This window comes from Egretta garzetta, unplaced genomic scaffold, assembly GCF_000687185.1.
Source record: "Egretta garzetta isolate BGI_Z169 unplaced genomic scaffold, ASM68718v1 scaffold540, whole genome shotgun sequence".
NCBI classification, from domain to species: Eukaryota; Metazoa; Chordata; class Aves; order Pelecaniformes; family Ardeidae; genus Egretta; species Egretta garzetta.
Window position 1 is genome coordinate 446,572 of NW_009258310.1, and position 17,024 is coordinate 463,595.

The following is a 17,024-nucleotide window of genomic DNA, read 5'->3' on the forward strand; positions in this document are numbered from 1 at the left end:
GAGCGGGGATGAAGGAAGCGTGGAGGCAGAGCTGCTCACCCAGCTGGGGAGCTGCAGTGCTGGGAGGAACGGGTGGTTGATAAAAACGCCCGTGTTCCAGGAGGCCCGAAGGTCCGCCTGCTCTGTGAGGGGACTGATTGCATGTCCGAGCAGACAGGGGAGGTGGCAGTGGCAGCCAAGCTGCTAGGTCCCGAGGAACGGGGCCTCTGTGGAGGTCGAGCACCACGATCTGCGATGCCTGTCTCCACTCTCTCTGTCAACTCTTGCCTGCAGGGCGGCCCTGCTGACTGGACGTGTCCAGATGCGCTCTGGGGTTTACCCTGGTGTGTTCAATCCAGACTCACGGGGAGGCCTGCCGCTGTCTGAGGTCACCATCGCAGAGGTGCTGAAGGCTGAGGGCTATGCCACAGCCATGGTTGGCAAGTGGCACCTTGGCCTAGGGATTAATGGCTCCTTCCTGCCCATCCACCAGGGCTTTGACCACTTCTTGGGGGTGCCCTACTCCCATGACCAGGTGAGAGGCCTGTCAAGCCCTGAAGGGTGTCCCAGGGCTGGCTGGGGAGAGTGCCTGAAAGATGAAGCTTGCTTGAGATCACATAGGCCGGCTTGGTGCTTGTCTGGGCAGACGGGTGGGAGTGCTTGCCTGGGCTGGGGAGATGATGCTGGTGGGGAATGCCCCCCTCTGAGGTGCTCATATGGTAGGGCAGTTTTGCAGAACGTGGGTGGCGGTTGTGCATGGGAGGGTCAAGGGAGGGAGGGTCAAATTCTGGGCTACAAAGAAACATCTGAATTGCTGCCAGGAGAAAATGATGTTGGGGCAGCGTGGTCCTCGGGCAGTTCCAGGGTGGGCACAGACTTCTGGGCTTCTGGGATTGGCTGCCCAAAGGGTGCCTGTGGGACCTGGTGGTGGGCTGCTGTGAGACTCTTTGCTATCTTCCCCTTGCTGTCCTGCAACACAGGTAAAAGACAAAGTGTTATTTGTTCTCTCCAGGGCCCCTGCCAGAATCTCACCTGCTTCCCGCCTGACATCAAGTGTTTTGGGACTTGTGACCAAGGCGTAGTGCCAGTCCCGCTGCTCTGGAACCAGAGCATCGCCTCCCCTTCCTGCTCTACTATGCCTCCCACGTAGGAGAGGGGGAGGATTGCTGTGGGCCCAAGGGTGGGGGAGGGAGCCTCTGCCCTGTGGGGAGAGCAAGGAAACATCTCAGGTCAGGTCCTGCAGGACTCCCAGAACTGTTCTGAGCAGTAATACCTGCCTCTGGATGACCTGAGCTTGCTGTTGCCACACCCAGGTCTTGTGGCAGCACTGTTCTCATAAAGCTGCTGTTTTCTGCAGCTTTGCCCGCTTCTCTGGGCCGGGAGTCCATGCGGGAAAACTCTCCACTCTGGGGTTCCGCGTCCTCTCCTGGGGCTCAGCTCCTTTATGCCATTTATGAGAGATGTTTCTGACGCTTGGGGACAAGCCTTCTCTCATCTTATGGGTATTGTCACATAACTCCATGTGCTAGCTGGGGTGTTCACTGTCCCTGGGTGTACTGGGAACCAGATGCAGCTCTGGGAGTTTGCGTAGCAGTCTTCTCTGCCCTTTCTCCAGCATACGCACTACCCCCAATTTGCAAGCCAGGAGTATGCAGGGCAGTCACGGCGTGGGCCGTTTGGTGATGCACTCCTGGAGTTTGATGGCTCGGTGGGACAGCTGCTGCAAGCACTGCAGGAAAATGGCCTTGCAAACACAACCTTGGTGTTTTTCACCTCTGACAATGGGTGAGTGGACTCAGCAGGGGGGGCTTTGTCACTGTTAAGGTTCTGCTGCCATGGTATGGGGGAACTGGAATGAAGTGTTGGTTGGCTGGGGCAAAAGGGACGTGGTGTGGCATTGCCAGATGAGACCCCAGTGACCTAAGTGAGGCAAGAGATGGACACTGCTCTGGAGAGGATCCGGTGCATGATCTCCTTGTTCCTGTGACGCAGCTGCATCCCTCCTTGTGGGCAGAAACTTCACAGCATTTGGGCCAGGAGCATGCAGCAGCCCAAATATACCCCAGTTCCCTTCGTGTGTGAGTGGCATCGATCTCTGGTGCCCTGCTTAGGCATCTCACACACCTTCCCTTTTTCACCTGCCCTATGCCTCCTGCCTCACAAGACTGAGAAGGACTGGCAGTATCACTCGCTGGCACCATGTCTCTCTTGTCACGGCCCCATTGGCAGCATCAGGGAAGGGGTAGCATGAACCTGTGAAACTCATGGTACGTGGTTCTTCTCTCTCACAGCCCTTCCACCATGCGGATGGCACGTGGAGGCAGTTCTGGCCTTCTGAAGTGTGGGAAGGGCACAACATATGAAGGTGGCATGCGGGAACCAGCAGTGGCTTATTGGCCAGGACGTATCACTCCAGGTGAGAGCTAGCACTGCTTGTGCCTTTTGCATGCTGATGCCAGCCAAGACAGGGGTGTCGCGGCAGCTCAGCTGCCCCGGGACAAGCAGAGGGCGGGAGAGAAGCGAGGATGGTAGGGATGGGAGTGGGATCAGGTGCTTGAACCTTTCCTTGTGCCTTGCTGTGGTGGTTGATAGGAGTGACGCATGAGCTGGCAAGCACCCTGGACATCCTGCCAACCCTGACTACCCTGGCTAGAGCAGCTCTTCCCAAAGTTGCCCTGGATGGCTATGACCTGAGTCCAGTGCTGTTTGGGTCAGGGAAGGTGAGTCCTGCGGGCTGGTTCGGCTGGCGTTGTGCATGAAGGCTGGGTGTGGGGCTGAAGCTGTGTGCGTGATGGGTAGAACCAGCTGGGGGTCAGGGGAGATCCATGAGCTGGGACCTTTTGTCTGGCCTGCATCATGCCATGGAGTTCCTGGGGTTCCCCGGGCTGCTCAGCTCTAGCACCTGCAACGTGTTGCCAAGCCAAACCCCCATGGCTGCAGTGGATAGACACAGCCCCGCTAGCTTTGAGTAGGGAGCAAATGGGATGCTGCAGCTCGTCAGCTTCCCCCCTCTCTGGCCACGTTCTGGCTGTAGTATTGGGGCTCCTATGTGACTCCCCAGAGTCTCTGCCTGGTCCGTTCCAGGCCCTTCTTCAGCCTCGTGGCTGCATAGGTGAACTGAGCTCTGCTGCTTCCCACAGAGTCCCCGTCAGACGATGTTCTTTTACCCGCCATCCCCTGATCCACTGCACGGCCCCTTCGCTGTCAGGCTTGGGAAGTACAAGGCCCATTACTTCACACAAGGTTAGTGCTGCCTCCTCTCTGTGTGGGCAGCTTTGTGAAGTCCCACATGGTTTTGCTGTCCAAAGCTCCAAGAGAAGAAACTGAGCTACACCTGGGCATTTCTTTTGCAGGTTCCTTTCACAGTGATACGACCCCAGACGAGGCCTGCCACGGGCTGACCCCGCTGACCCCCCACTTGCCCCCACTGCTCTTTGATCTGGAATCAGACCCAGCCGAGAACTATGATCTGCTGCAGGGCGGTGCAGGGCCAGAGGTTCTGCAAGTCCTGAAGGAGATCCAACTGCAGAAAGTGCTTTTTGAACAACGCATGGAGTTTGGGGAAAGCCAGATTAGGAAAGGGAGGGATCCTGCCCTGCAGCCCTGCTGCGTACCAAACTGCACTCCTAAGCCTTCCTGCTGCCGCTGCTCCTAGCCTCTTGCTGCTCTATCCCCTGCAGTTGCTCCACACTGGAACTTTATCCCAAACCCACCAGACCCCCTTGCGCCCAACTAACCAAGCTCAGCCTTAGAGCTACCCTGCAGCTTTGGCTCAGTGACACCTCTGACTAACGGAGTGCTGGGGTAGCAAACTGTGGGTTGGGGAGGTTACCAGCCCTGTTAGGAGTGCAGGTCAGTGGACCCTGTGCTCTGTGGATGTTCAAGCTGAGGCCTCTTGAGAGAAACCCTGACTTGTTCAGGGAGGGGCCATGATACAGCATCATCTCCAGTGCCAGAAGAGCTCCTTTCAAACCATGATCAAGATGAAGCAAAGGGCATGCCCCAGTGTCCAGAGATCCCAGCTCATCTGGAGGCATGCTGTGCACCCCTGGGTGGGAATAGAGCTGGGAGTTGCGGCACCATCACTTGCCAGGGGCCAAGAGGAGGATGGGATGAATGGTCCTGGCAGCTTCAGAGGCAGGACCTTGTGCAGCTGGTGCAGAGAGGACATGCCTAGGTGGGAAGCAGCTCAAGCACCTGCAAGTCTTTCATGACTCCAGAAGTGGACATGTGGCCAGTAGCTGGCACTCCTTGTCCTCTTGTAAGGTCTGTGGATGCTGGGGCTGATCAATCAGGTGGGCTGCAACCATATGCCATCCACATGGCTGGAAAGATCTCTCCTCTTGCTTGCGAGCTAGCCCAGCTTCCCATTCGCAAGTAGTGAACACGCACACAGCGCTCCCACCAGTAGCCGGCCCAGGACACTCGGGGGTTGCCGACTGCTGGGTCCCCACGACCTGTGTTCCCTTCTGCCATTGCTAGCAGCCAGGCCTCTGGACCCGCCCCCCACCAGGTACAGAGTAGGGCCACACAGGAAAGGATTTGGAATCTCTCTCATGAAGAAGGCAGGACGGATCGTGGTGACTAGGTGCAGGGCTCAGGCGAACAAACAAACTGACCACCAGTCTGCTTGTGTGTGACCGGCTCCTCCGTCCCCCCTTCTCTCCATTTTCCAGGCTTGTACATCCCCCTCATCTTCCTCTACTCCTCCCTTTCTCCACCTCCCTGGCAGATTCCTCTCCCCAAAAGGACCCCAGCCCTTCCTTCAATTGTCTGAACTGTGGCCACCTCTCATGTCAATCCCCCTTAACCACCTGAAAAATCTGGTGCTGGAATAGCAGAGTATCCACAGAAGAGAAGTCATCTTCTCTAAGGCTGCCTTCTGTCTGCTCTGAGCAGATATGGGGCACCACTGTGAGGTCAATTTAAAAAACAAAGCAGCCTTAAGTCCAGTTTGTGCCCGGTTGTGGTGCCTATGAAGCCATGCTATGCCTCAAGGGCCTTGAGAGCAGCTATTCCACTTTCAGACAGAGCCTGTGTCATCCTAGGGACCAGGTTGTGCTCTCAGCTGCGTGCCTCAGGCCTATCCCCACAAGCCAGGATAGCAGTGGGAAGCTCCCTGCGCCTTTCACAAGCTTTGAGGCTGCCATTCTTCAAGCCACTGCTCTCTACCCTCCAGCAGCCTAGGCCTGCTCAGCAAATGCAATGTGCGTAGCTGGCTCATGCATTTCTACCCTGCACTCCACCATGTGAGCAAGGCTCCAGCATACAGCTGTAGAAGGCAAACTGAGGAGGCTGATACAGAATTTGATGCCTTCAAGATGCAAAGCCAAGTCCTAGGGACCCCTAGGACCCCTAGGGTCCACCCAGACAGGGGAGGAGAACTGGTAACAAGCTGCTGGGTGTTAATTCCTTTCTGTGCTCCCAGCTGGAGGACCAGCTGATGTCCTGTAGGAGGCCAAGGTCTGCCTCGCTGATGTCACCCTCCAGTCTCCTGTGCAAGGCAAGGGCTTCCATGTCCGGCACCTGCAAAACGAGGCTGCAGTCAGACAGTAGAGCACAAGGGGAAAGAGCCGCTCAGAAGGGCTGAAGCCATGCCTGGTCAGGGAGGAGGGCGAGGGTGCAGTAGAAGAAGGGAACACAGGTCATAGGGAGCTCGAGGTCTTGGGGACAACAGATGTAATCACAGTGTCTTAGGCTGGCTACTGTTGGGTTCCCTGTGTGGGTGTACAATGCACCAGTGAACTTGGAACTGGACTCCCTCATGACGCAGGAGACGCAGATCTACAAAGACACAAGGTTTGCATCAATGACTGGGTAAGGAGCTTGACATCCAGCCACAGACATTACATGGACTTAACTTCCAAACTGTTATTTGAGGGATCTATGAACATGCTGTGCTTATGAATCTAGGGAGTGAAGGCGTGTTTATGCTTCACTCTTAAACATCCGATCCTGATCATCTGGAAAGGCAGAAAAGGACCGGACTGTGTTCATGTTCATGTAGGTGGTGGTTACGTGTACATGGCATTGCTCTATGTCAGTCTGTTTTGCCGTGCACATTAATTGTGTAAGTCTGTGTGTGTGTTTGTTTATCTGGCTCTTTGGAACGCAGCATAAGTCCCTTAATACGCACATGGGAACAGCAGCAGCCACATCCATCGGGCTGCGGTAGGACAAGCCTCCTGAGTGTGAGAGTCCACCTGATTCAGCTCTAGTGGACCTGAAAGGAGAAATCCCCCATGTTCAGAAGTTTCCTGGAGCTGGCTGCTCTGTAACAGCATGGGGAAGGAAAACCAAAGATACTCTGCAGCGGAGCTGACAGAAGTGGATAGAGAAGCAGCACTGGCTAGGCTGTGAAGGCGATGGGGAGGGCTGGCGGCTGGACTTGCACCGCCTTATACAGAAGTGCAGGAAGGATGCAAGCTCAAAGCTTTATAAAAAAAAATTCTTTAGTGTTTGTTTTCTCCAGTAGGTACCATTAAAGCATCTGGGCGGGACCCTTCCCTGCAGGTCCAAGAGTGGCTTAGCTCTCCTGGCAAGCTTTGCCTTGAAGCAGCATACAGTAGCTAGCAACCATGTGGATGTTCTCGCCCTTTCCTTGGCTGTGACGTGCAGTGGCTAGGGCAGAGTCAGGGAGGGTCATGCCCAGAGAGTCTCCCACAACAAGGGCGGAGGCCCAGCTGCCCATCACCAGAGCTCTCAGGGCATGAGAAAAATCGCGTTCCTCTGTGAAGGCCAGCTCTACCTAGCCCCAAAAATCTCAAGCAAAGGAAAAAACCAGACTCAGGGTCCAGGGCTTAGGCAGATGGGGGCTTCTCTTCAGGGCAGCTCTCCTCTTTATCCGACAAATTCTCACTCTTCTTCTGCAGGTCAAAGCTCTGGAAAGGAGCAGGACAAGGAAATGCTGAGAAGCATGACAGCAACAGCTACATTCTGCTGTGATTCTTTCAAATTCACTCTAGAGCAGTGTGGGCACTTCCCTCACCCCTTCCAACCTAGACATGAGCAGCACAAAAACCCCATGGAGTCACCAGCATAAGGCAAATCTGTCCATGCCTGCAAAGTTTCACCCTTTGCTACAGGCTCTGCTTTTCCTGAGGGGAAAAAAAAAGCAAAGCTGCTAATCACTTAGGAGGAGTGCCTTTCTTACCTCCAGTTCTCGCATGACCTCGTCCATGAAATCTCCTGAATTCTGTTTGTAAGCAACTGCCAGTTTGATGGCATCATTGAAGAGCTGATGAGAAGGAGAATGCTTGTCACTCAAGTAAGAGGTACTGGGTTTCTGTAACATATGGAAACTGCTCCCACACCCCAAGAAAAAAATATTCTATAGCTACCAGGACCTCACAAGCAGCCAAACAGCTGTACTAGCTGTCCGTGCCTACAGCATTCTCCATGTCCTTGGGCTGTACAGTGGTCTAATGGATGCTGAGCCAAATAGCTGTGTTTTACCTTCACTACATTGGTGCCGTCTGCAGCAGACACAAAGTAAAAGGGCAAACTGAACTTCCGGGCAAAGTTGAAGCTTTTCTGGGTCACCTTCATATCCGCTGAGGGCAAAAAAAGAAGTGGTCAGTAAGACATCAGTGTAGGCAGAATGCCAACATGTGCAGGAGTGGTGGAACAGATGGAGACCAGAGCCCGACTTAGCTGTCAGGGCCTCCTCACTGCAATACAAGGCTAGGAGAGTCCTCCCCAAAAGCTACAGGGTTTTAAAAGCAACAGCATCAGCAAATTGTTGACAAGAAGACACAAAAAGAGTTCATGTTGGTTTATCCATGGTGCTCAACTATGTGTGACAACTGTGAATGTTTTCCAGGCACATCCCTATGATTTTTTTTGTGTGTCCACATGACCTGGACACCATGGCCAGTACTAGCCATGCCTCTCCCTCCAGTTTGGCCTTTTTAACCAGAACGCCCCACTGCCCTTATGCCATGTTACGTACATTCCCGTGAGTCAAGGGCACGCTCACAGTGTACAAATGACTCAACTGCTATATATTTTTACTTAACAGGCAGTTAGGGCCAGCTACCCCAAGCTCAGCAGGCCACAGACTTTATTTTAGTTTTGGAACAAATCTACTGTGTGTTTACAGGATGTGCTGACACAGCGGTGACAGCTTATAGTTTTGATAGATAGACAGCCTGTATGCCAGCACAGGAGGATGACTCCAGACAATCCGCCTTTTCTCCCAGAAGCAACAGCTGAAGCAGTTCAGACTCCAAATGCTTGCCAGCGAGCACTGCCAAGGCAGCCGCTCCCCACCTCTTTGCAGGAAGCCGGATCAACTGTTTTTCAGACTGGGCCTGTGTTAAGAGCTGTGGGCTGATCGTTTCCTAGTCCGGGTAGAATCCAGCAAACGAAGGCCAGGCAGAGGACTCTCTTGGAGCAGTGTCCACTCACACATAGAACACCAAGAGCAGGATTCATCTACACAGGGTTCTGTCTATGACGTGGTTGTCAATGCCAAGTCCATTTGCCTCAGGCTTCCTGGACAGTCGGTACAATCAGCCGATTCAAGGCTTGCTTGGCACATCCTATAGGAAAGGCTTTTATTACGGAAGATCTATCATGCCCTAAACCACACCACTGAACCCAATGAACTTCTGTAGACTACAGTGGGAGCCCAGACACCATAGTCAGGTGCAGACACCCATTCACAGCTGCAATGATTTCTACCATGAATGTCAGCAAGGAAGCCCATGTCTGACACTGTACTTGACAGAGAACAGCAGGGGACTCTGGTCCTAAGGGTCTGTGTTCTTTTGTTGAGGCTGAGCAGAAAGCTGATGCGTTATGCGCTCTCACAGGATGCAGGAGACAGATCACAACCGAAGTGATAGCAATAATGAATGCCTAGCTGGCATTCCTAAGAGGGAATCATCTGATCATCTGCAGAGGAGGGTGAACAATTTTGCCAGCAGGTATATTTAGACACTTTAGCACAGAGGAGCCTCATGGAAACCTGCAGGCTGAATTAGCAAGACAAAGGCAGTTACTGACTGCATCAGGGGAAGCCATGTAACAGGTTATGCTCTTTTTCCAGTAATGCATCCTGCAATTTTTGTCTAGGTACTGCTCCAGTCAGCTTTTGGGTTCTTGCTGGATGAAATGGGCAGCATGGTGAGGACAGAATTGGAAGGACATCACTTGAATAAACTTTAACTGGATCAGATCTGTATTTTTAATTGCTAGTAAAAAAAGGACAAGAGCCTGTAAGACAGCATGCAAGGTCAGTAGAAGACCCAGCTATTTGGAAAAATACAGCCCTGAGGGACTAATACTCAAGAACTCATCTGCACCTAACAGAGGAATGACATTCTTTCTCAGCCAGGTCAGAAGAGAATCACATCACAATCTTGAGAGGTCAAAAGAAGAAGATACACTCACCATCAATTTTGTTGGCCACCACAATGCAAGGAATCTCAGGGCGGAATTCTCTCAGCTCCTTGTACCAGCTGTTCAAGTTCTTGTAGGTGACTTTCCGCTGCACATCAAACACCTTCCAAAAAAGAACCAGCTATCGTGGGGCCAACAGCGGGACAGCTCCCGATCAACCCACTGTACCAAATACAAGTACAGAATCCAGAATTTTCCCAGGAGGACATCAGCTAAGGAAACCGGCCTTAGAGAAAAGGGAGACTATCCAGCAAGCCTTCAAACACGCAGCCAGCCTGTTTCTTTGCATGATGCAAGGAACAGTCCCTCATTTTCCTTTACATTCTTATTCTGTACTATAACAAGGACTCTTACCACCCATGACAGTGAACACGCACTGTCTTAGCATCTCTTCTGCTAAGGAGGGTCAGATGTGAGGCTTCTCTATTTTAACAATTAAAATATCAGTGAAGTTGATGGATGTTCACAAGTGATGAGGAGTCATGGAAAGCTAGAGCAACACTACAAACCAAGAGACCTAAGCAGGTTAGGAGTCAGGGAACAAGACTGATTTGAGCTAACAAATGGGAAGTACGCAGTGTAAGAAAATAGAAAGGGCAGAAGGCCGGAGAAGAGTGTCTTATGTAGTACCCCTGCAGAACACGTCAGAACAGTTTTGTACTACATAATCCAACAGTCACATCACAGAACAAGAAAGGAATGCCCTCTTCCTCACATCACCTCCGACAGGACTGCTTCTAAATAAGTATGTTCAGTTGTATGGACCACCTTAAGGGAAACACAGTCACAAAAGCAAGGAAATTTAGAAGACATCAAAGCCAGGGAATATAGTAAGAGTGCTACCAGGAAAGACAGAAGAGAGCGAAACATACCCAACTACACTAGTTTTATCTGGTGAGAGAAGAAAGAACAATATAGGAAAGATTTTTAAACCACTGGAAGAGACAAGAAATATAAGGCAGCATAATCATAAAAAGTCACATACAGGCCAAGTGTCAGCTGGGACTGTTATTAGTCAAAATCCCATCAGATCACAGCAGAGACGCTACCCTTACCATGATACAAGCATGGGCCTTATGGTAATAGGATGCATGCATGCTCTGGAACCTCTCCTGTCCAGCTGTGTCCCAGAAGTCTGTAAGACACAAAACCCAAGCTTAGAATGACACAACTTTCCAAGTTCTGCTTTCCTCACAACTTAAACACAGGACACAAAGCCCAGTCAATCTGCTCAGGTTTCACCTCGCTAATCTGAAACATTCCAGAGCAAAGAGATTATGCAAAACTAGGACCTTTTCTTAGCTAGGCTTAGCTATGAGTTGTGCTGACACTGAACATTGCTATAAACATATTAGCAAAAGAGAAGTCATCAGTAGACATGGCTTATAAAGGACAGGAAGACAAAGCTAGTCAAAAGTGCAAAGAGTGGTAACAACATCAGGTACTTTGTCACTAGAGATGGCAACAGGAAGCAAAATCTAAACGTCTTGAAACAGCTTGATTTCTGACACAGTGATAAATACCGAGGTGCCTGCCTTAGGAAATGTTCCATCTCCTTTTGCAGTCAGTCAAACTCTGCTCTTCCCAGGGGCATGACTTGTTCTAAAATTGTGAAGGGTAAGTAAGTTAGCCTGAGACAGATGGGTCCCAGTTCATTAAGTACCTTGTAGACTAGGTATCATGAAGCATACCTGAACAGTTATCAACATTTTAATGCTTTTTCTGTTTGTCTATCTCAGGTAGAGATCTCCCCCGCTCCTCTTACTGGATATATAGGCTAATCACGGATTGGGGGGGGGGTTGGCAGGGCCCTCGGGAGCTCACCCAGTGCCACCCCCTGCTCAAGCAGGCTCACCCAGAGCAGGGGGCACAGGACAGCATCCAGGCGGGGGTTGAAGATCTCCAGAGAAGGAGACTCCACAGCCCCCTGGGCAGCCTGGGCCAGGGCTCGGACACCCTCAAAGGAAAGTAGTTCTTCCTCACTTTCAACTGGAACCTCTTCTGCTTCAGTTTGTGCCCATTGCCCCTTGTCCTGGCACTGGGCACCACGGAGAAGAGTCTGGCTCTGTCCTTGTGACCCCCACCCTTGAGATATTTGTACGTGTTGATGAGATCCCCTCTCAGCCTTCTCTCCTCCGGGCTAAACAAGCCCAGCTCCCTCAGCCTTTCCTTGTAGGGGAGATGCTCCAGTCCCCTTATCATCTTTGTAGCCTCCTCTGGATTCTCTCTAGGAGTTCCTCATCTTTCTTGACCTGGGGAGCCCAGAACTGGACACAGTCTCCAGACAGGGTCTCACCAGGGCAGAGTAGAGGGGGAGGAGAACCTCCCTCAACCTTTGTGTCTTGTTTGTCATATACATTTACACAGCTTCAACTAAGAACCACCAGATGTAGTTACACTTCTGTCAGCTAGACTGAAGCATGCCACTCCACCTAAAGCCACATAAGCCACATTCCTTAGTGTTGAAGTCCTTTGCATTGGAATTCGTTTCTGCCTGGATACTGTATCAGATGTGCAGGATGGTGCCCAAAACATAGACCACTACTCATCAGACCACATTTGCATTAATTTTCGGTAGTTTTGCTTAGCTTCTAAAATTGCCTGATCCTTTTAATGTGCCATTTCAGAATCGTCACTGACAAGGAAAAAAGAGGTGCCAGTGACCACGACCTACTGCATGTCCCTAAATTAACTTCCCAAACAACATGGCAGCTGTCATGAGAGAACTTGCCATGGCTTACGGAAAAACACTGCTGCTTTTATTACTAAATCCTCCAGATCTTGCCTGTCATACCCCATGTCACTACAGGACATAGGAACTTATCAACCTTAAAGTCCTTGGGAAAAACAAGACTAACAGAGTAAAGAAATACACCATATTTTAATGCAATCCTAACTCTACCACACGGAATTTGGCGATGGCCACTAAGAATAGCTCAGCAGAGCAAAAATTAAACGAGCAAGACAAGTGGTGATTTTGCACAATTTCAAGTCTTCAGATCAAACTACCTCCCTCTACAAACCATGCTTCATGACAGGTCTTTTCTGCAAGGTAGCTTGGATGATCAGCATCATGTTCATAAAAGGTGAAGACAGGAGGCATTGTGAACCCTTGTATAACACAGGCCAGATGAATTATTTAAACTAGAGCAAGTTACTTAATAAAGCACTAAATCCATGTTCAAAGTAAGTCCCTGTCATATGAATCCATACTTTCACAAGTTGCCTTACTAGTAATTTCACTTACTGGTTTAAAAAAAACCAAACCACCTTATCTTTTATTTGAGTTTACCTAATATCAACTAGAGTCTGTTAAATATTTCTTGCTATCCTGAAGCCTCCTTTTGTACCAAGTTCCTGTTCTCTGATGTTTTACCTTCTCCCTGCAAACTTAACTAGACTCTCTCATCATTAGGCCCCTTTTTACCATCTTTCAATTGTTCTCATGGCTCTTCTCTGAAACCTTGTATTGGGTTTAAGGTTTTTGTAGGGGTGGGGTCTGCAGGGATGGCTTCTGTGAGAAGACACCTGAGGCTGACCCCATGTCAGGCAGGGACAGTTTCAGTCAGCTCCAAGACAGACCCACCTCTGGCCAAATCACACCCAGTCAGTGATGTTGGTGATAACATATTTAAGAAGGGGTAAAAAGTGCTGTGCAGCAGCTATAGAGAGGGGAGTGAGAAAATGTGAGAGAAACAACTCTGCAGACACCAAGGTCAGTGAAGAAGGAGGGGGAGGAGGTGCTCCAGGCGCTGGAGCAGAGATTCTCCTGCAGCCAGTGAAGACCATGGTGACGCAGGTGGTCCCCCTGTGTCCAGGTGTCCTCTGCCTGGAGGACCATGGTGGAGCAGATGTCCACACTGCAGCCTGTGGAAGACCACACACCGCAGCAAGTGGATGTGCCCTGAAGGAAGCTGCAGCCCCTGGAGAGCCCCCACTGGTGCAGGCTCCTCGCAAGAACTGTGGGCTGTGGAGAATAGTGCACGGAGGAGCAGGTTTTCTGGCATGACCTGTGGCCCACGGGAGACCCATGCTGGAGCAGTCCATTCCTGAAGGACTGTACCCCGTGGAAAGGACACACACTGCAGCAGTTCTTGAAAAAATGCAGCCCATGGGAAGGACCTAAGTTGGAGAAGTTTGTGAAGGGCTGTATTCCATGGGAAGGACCCCACGCTGGAGCTGGGGAAGAATGTGAGGAGGAAGGAGCAGCAGAGGCAAAGTGTTATGAACAGAGTGCAATCCCCATTCCCTATTCCCCTGCACCCCTCGGAGGGAGGAGGAGGTAGAAGATTTAGGAGTGAAGTTGAGCCTGGGAAGGGATGATGATGGAGGGAAGGTGGTTTTAGTTTTGTTTTACTTCTCACTATCCTAGTCTGCTACAATTAATTGTCAAAAATTAAATTAATTTCCCCAAGTCAAGTTTGTTTTGCCCATGATGGTAACTGGTAAGTAACCTCCCTGTCCTTACCTCAACCCATGAGCTTTTTCATCATATTTTCTCGCGCTGTCCTGTTGAGAAGGGGGAGTGATAGCATGGCTTGATGGGCACCTGGTGGTCAGCCAAGATCAACCCACCACAAACCTCCACCATTTTTCAATGCTTTTACTGAATCACAGAAATAAGAATTAGGCACGGTGTTGCTGCAGTGGTTTCAAAAAGGAGTCTTGGTGTAATGTTTCAAATTTGGAAGAGCTATGAAATCACTGAAATTAATATTCTGGTTTTATATCCAAAGATCACCTTAGCCATTTGGAATACAGCCCTCTTTTGAAGCTCACATTCAGCTAAGCGCTGTTCATCATCTTTCTTGCCTCCCAGGATGGTTTCTGATTCTCCCTATGAACTTCTATAGAACCATATTATAAATCATCCCAGTTTACCTGCATTAGTTTATTACTGAAACCATTGTTACTAGCCATGCTAGGAACAATGCAACCGGTAGAATAGGTGAGTGATACTTTGCTATATTACAGATATTAGTTTTTTAAGAATTGCAGCATTTCCTCACTCAAAGTGATGAAGTACACTGGTAAGACTCTGATGAGAATCATCTCTATCTTTGTAAAACATATTTCAAATGTGAACCAACTGAACGGAATTCAGAAGAACCATAAAGAATTACAAGAGATCTAAAAAACACGCTGTATGAGGAAAACCAGAATAAAGTGAGGTTGTTTACCCTAAAAGAGAGAAGAAATAGACTCACAGAATCACAGAATGGTTTGGGTTGGAAGGGACCTTTAAAGGTCATCTAGTCCAGCAGACATCTACACTGCAGCCCATGGAAGACCCTGCACGTGAGCATGTGGATGTGCCCTGAAGGAAGCTGCAGCCCCTGGAGAGCCCCCACTGGTGCAGGCTCCTCGCAAGAACTGTGGGCTGTGGAGAATAGTGCACGGAGGAGCAGGTTTTCTGGCATGACCTGTGGCCCACGGGAGACCCATGCTGGAGCAGTCCATTCCTGAAGGACTGTACCCCGTGGAAAGGACACACACTGCAGCAGTTCTTGAAAAAATGCAGCCCATGGGAAGGACCTAAGTTGGAGAAGTTTGTGAAGGGCTGTATTCCATGGGAAGGACCCCACGCTGGAGCTGGGGAAGAATGTGAGGAGGAAGGAGCAGCAGAGGCAAAGTGTTATGAACAGAGTGCAATCCCCATTCCCTATTCCCCTGCACCCCTCGGAGGGAGGAGGAGGTAGAAGATTTAGGAGTGAAGTTGAGCCTGGGAAGGGATGATGATGGAGGGAAGGTGGTTTTAGTTTTGTTTTACTTCTCACTATCCTAGTCTGCTACAATTAATTGTCAAAAATTAAATTAATTTCCCCAAGTCAAGTTTGTTTTGCCCATGATGGTAACTGGTAAGTAACCTCCCTGTCCTTACCTCAACCCATGAGCTTTTTCATCATATTTTCTCGCGCTGTCCTGTTGAGAAGGGGGAGTGATAGCATGGCTTGATGGGCACCTGGTGGTCAGCCAAGATCAACCCACCACAAACCTCCACCATTTTTCAATGCTTTTACTGAATCACAGAAATAAGAATTAGGCACGGTGTTGCTGCAGTGGTTTCAAAAAGGAGTCTTGGTGTAATGTTTCAAATTTGGAAGAGCTATGAAATCACTGAAATTAATATTCTGGTTTTATATCCAAAGATCACCTTAGCCATTTGGAATACAGCCCTCTTTTGAAGCTCACATTCAGCTAAGCGCTGTTCATCATCTTTCTTGCCTCCCAGGATGGTTTCTGATTCTCCCTATGAACTTCTATAGAACCATATTATAAATCATCCCAGTTTACCTGCATTAGTTTATTACTGAAACCATTGTTACTAGCCATGCTAGGAACAATGCAACCGGTAGAATAGGTGAGTGATACTTTGCTATATTACAGATATTAGTTTTTTAAGAATTGCAGCATTTCCTCACTCAAAGTGATGAAGTACACTGGTAAGACTCTGATGAGAATCATCTCTATCTTTGTAAAACATATTTCAAATGTGAACCAACTGAACGGAATTCAGAAGAACCATAAAGAATTACAAGAGATCTAAAAAACACGCTGTATGAGGAAAACCAGAATAAAGTGAGGTTGTTTACCCTAAAAGAGAGAAGAAATAGACTCACAGAATCACAGAATGGTTTGGGTTGGAAGGGACCTTTAAAGGTCATCTAGTCCAACCCCCCTGCTATGGGCAGGGACCCCTTCCACTACAGCAGGTTGCTCAAAGCCCCGTCCAACCTGACCTTGAACACTTCCAGGGATGGGGCATCCACAGCTTCTCTGGGCAGCCTGTTCCAGTGGTTTTTAAGTGTCACCAGCCTCAGCATAAAACATTTCTTCCTTATGTCCAATCTAAATCTACCCTCTTTCAGTTTAAAACCATTGCCCCTTGTCCTGTCACTACAGGGCCTGGTAAAAAGCCTTTTTCCATCTTTCTTACAAGCCCCCTTTATATATTGACAGGCTGCAATAAGGTCTCCCCAGAGCCTTCTCTCCTCCAGGCTGAACAACCCCAACTGGCTCAGCCTCTCTCCATAGCAGAGGTGTTCCAGCCCTCCGATCATTTTCATGAACCTGGTCTAACAGGTCCATGTCTTTCTTGTACTGGGGATCCCAGAGCTGGATGCAGGGCTCCAGGTGGGGCCTTGAGCAGAGCAGAGGGGGAGAATCCCCTCCCTCAACCTGCTGGCCATGCTTCTTTTTACACAGCCCAGGATCAATTGGCTTTCTGGGCTGCAAGCACACATTGCCGGCTCCTGTCCAGTTTTTCATTCACCAAAAAAGGGGAAAGTTATAGTGTTTCTACAGTACACATAGAAAGCGCAAACAGGAAGGGGAAAAAACTTGTTCAGGAAACACAGGAAATAACGGGTTTACCTCGAATGAAGAACATTTGCATGAAGTATCAAGAAAGGCTTTCTGACATAAGAACCCTGCTACGTTGGAATAGATGGCCTAGAATCATAGAATCATAGAATCACTTTGGTTGGAAAACACCTTTGAGATCATCGAGTCCAACCTTTAACCTAACACTGCCATCCCACCACTAAACCCTGGCCCTAAGCACCTCATCTATCCTTCTTTTAAATACCTCCAGGGATGGGGACTCAACCACCTCCCTGGGCAGCCCATTCCAGAGCCTG

The 17,024-nt window shown here is 49.8% G+C and overlaps 2 protein-coding genes across 6 annotated transcripts; one reads left to right on the forward strand and one right to left on the reverse strand.

The window, feature by feature from the left end:
• Positions 1-39: 39 nt before the first annotated feature.
• Positions 40-4,692, forward strand: ARSA (arylsulfatase A). The gene is given in 8 exon segments (XM_035894778.1): positions 40-514; positions 992-1,094; positions 1,097-1,125; positions 1,595-1,764; positions 2,271-2,395; positions 2,572-2,699; positions 3,120-3,222; positions 3,333-4,692. Coding segments are annotated over 8 exon segments (1,173 nt in total). The 5' UTR covers positions 40-301; the 3' UTR covers positions 3,635-4,692.
• A 1,720-nt stretch (positions 4,693-6,412) lies between these two features.
• On the reverse strand, positions 6,413-16,906 carry LOC104126700 (RAB, member of RAS oncogene family like 2B). 5 transcript variants are annotated; one of them, XM_035894789.1, is made up of 6 exons: positions 16,759-16,906; positions 10,440-10,519; positions 9,376-9,487; positions 7,435-7,532; positions 7,133-7,216; positions 6,415-6,860 (listed from the first exon to the last, which is right to left on the reverse strand). In XM_035894789.1, the coding sequence occupies exons 1-6, from the start codon at positions 16,778-16,780 to the stop codon at positions 6,780-6,782; spliced, it is 477 nt and encodes a 158-aa protein (XP_035750682.1). In that variant the 5' UTR covers positions 16,781-16,906; the 3' UTR covers positions 6,415-6,779. The 5 variants fall into 5 exon arrangements, with proteins under 5 accessions (XP_035750708.1, XP_035750682.1, XP_035750696.1 ...); XM_035894803.1 differs by lacking the exon at positions 16,759-16,906 and adding an exon at positions 15,266-16,033; XM_035894809.1 differs by lacking the exon at positions 16,759-16,906 and adding an exon at positions 13,853-14,620.
• Positions 16,907-17,024: the final 118 nt, after the last annotated feature.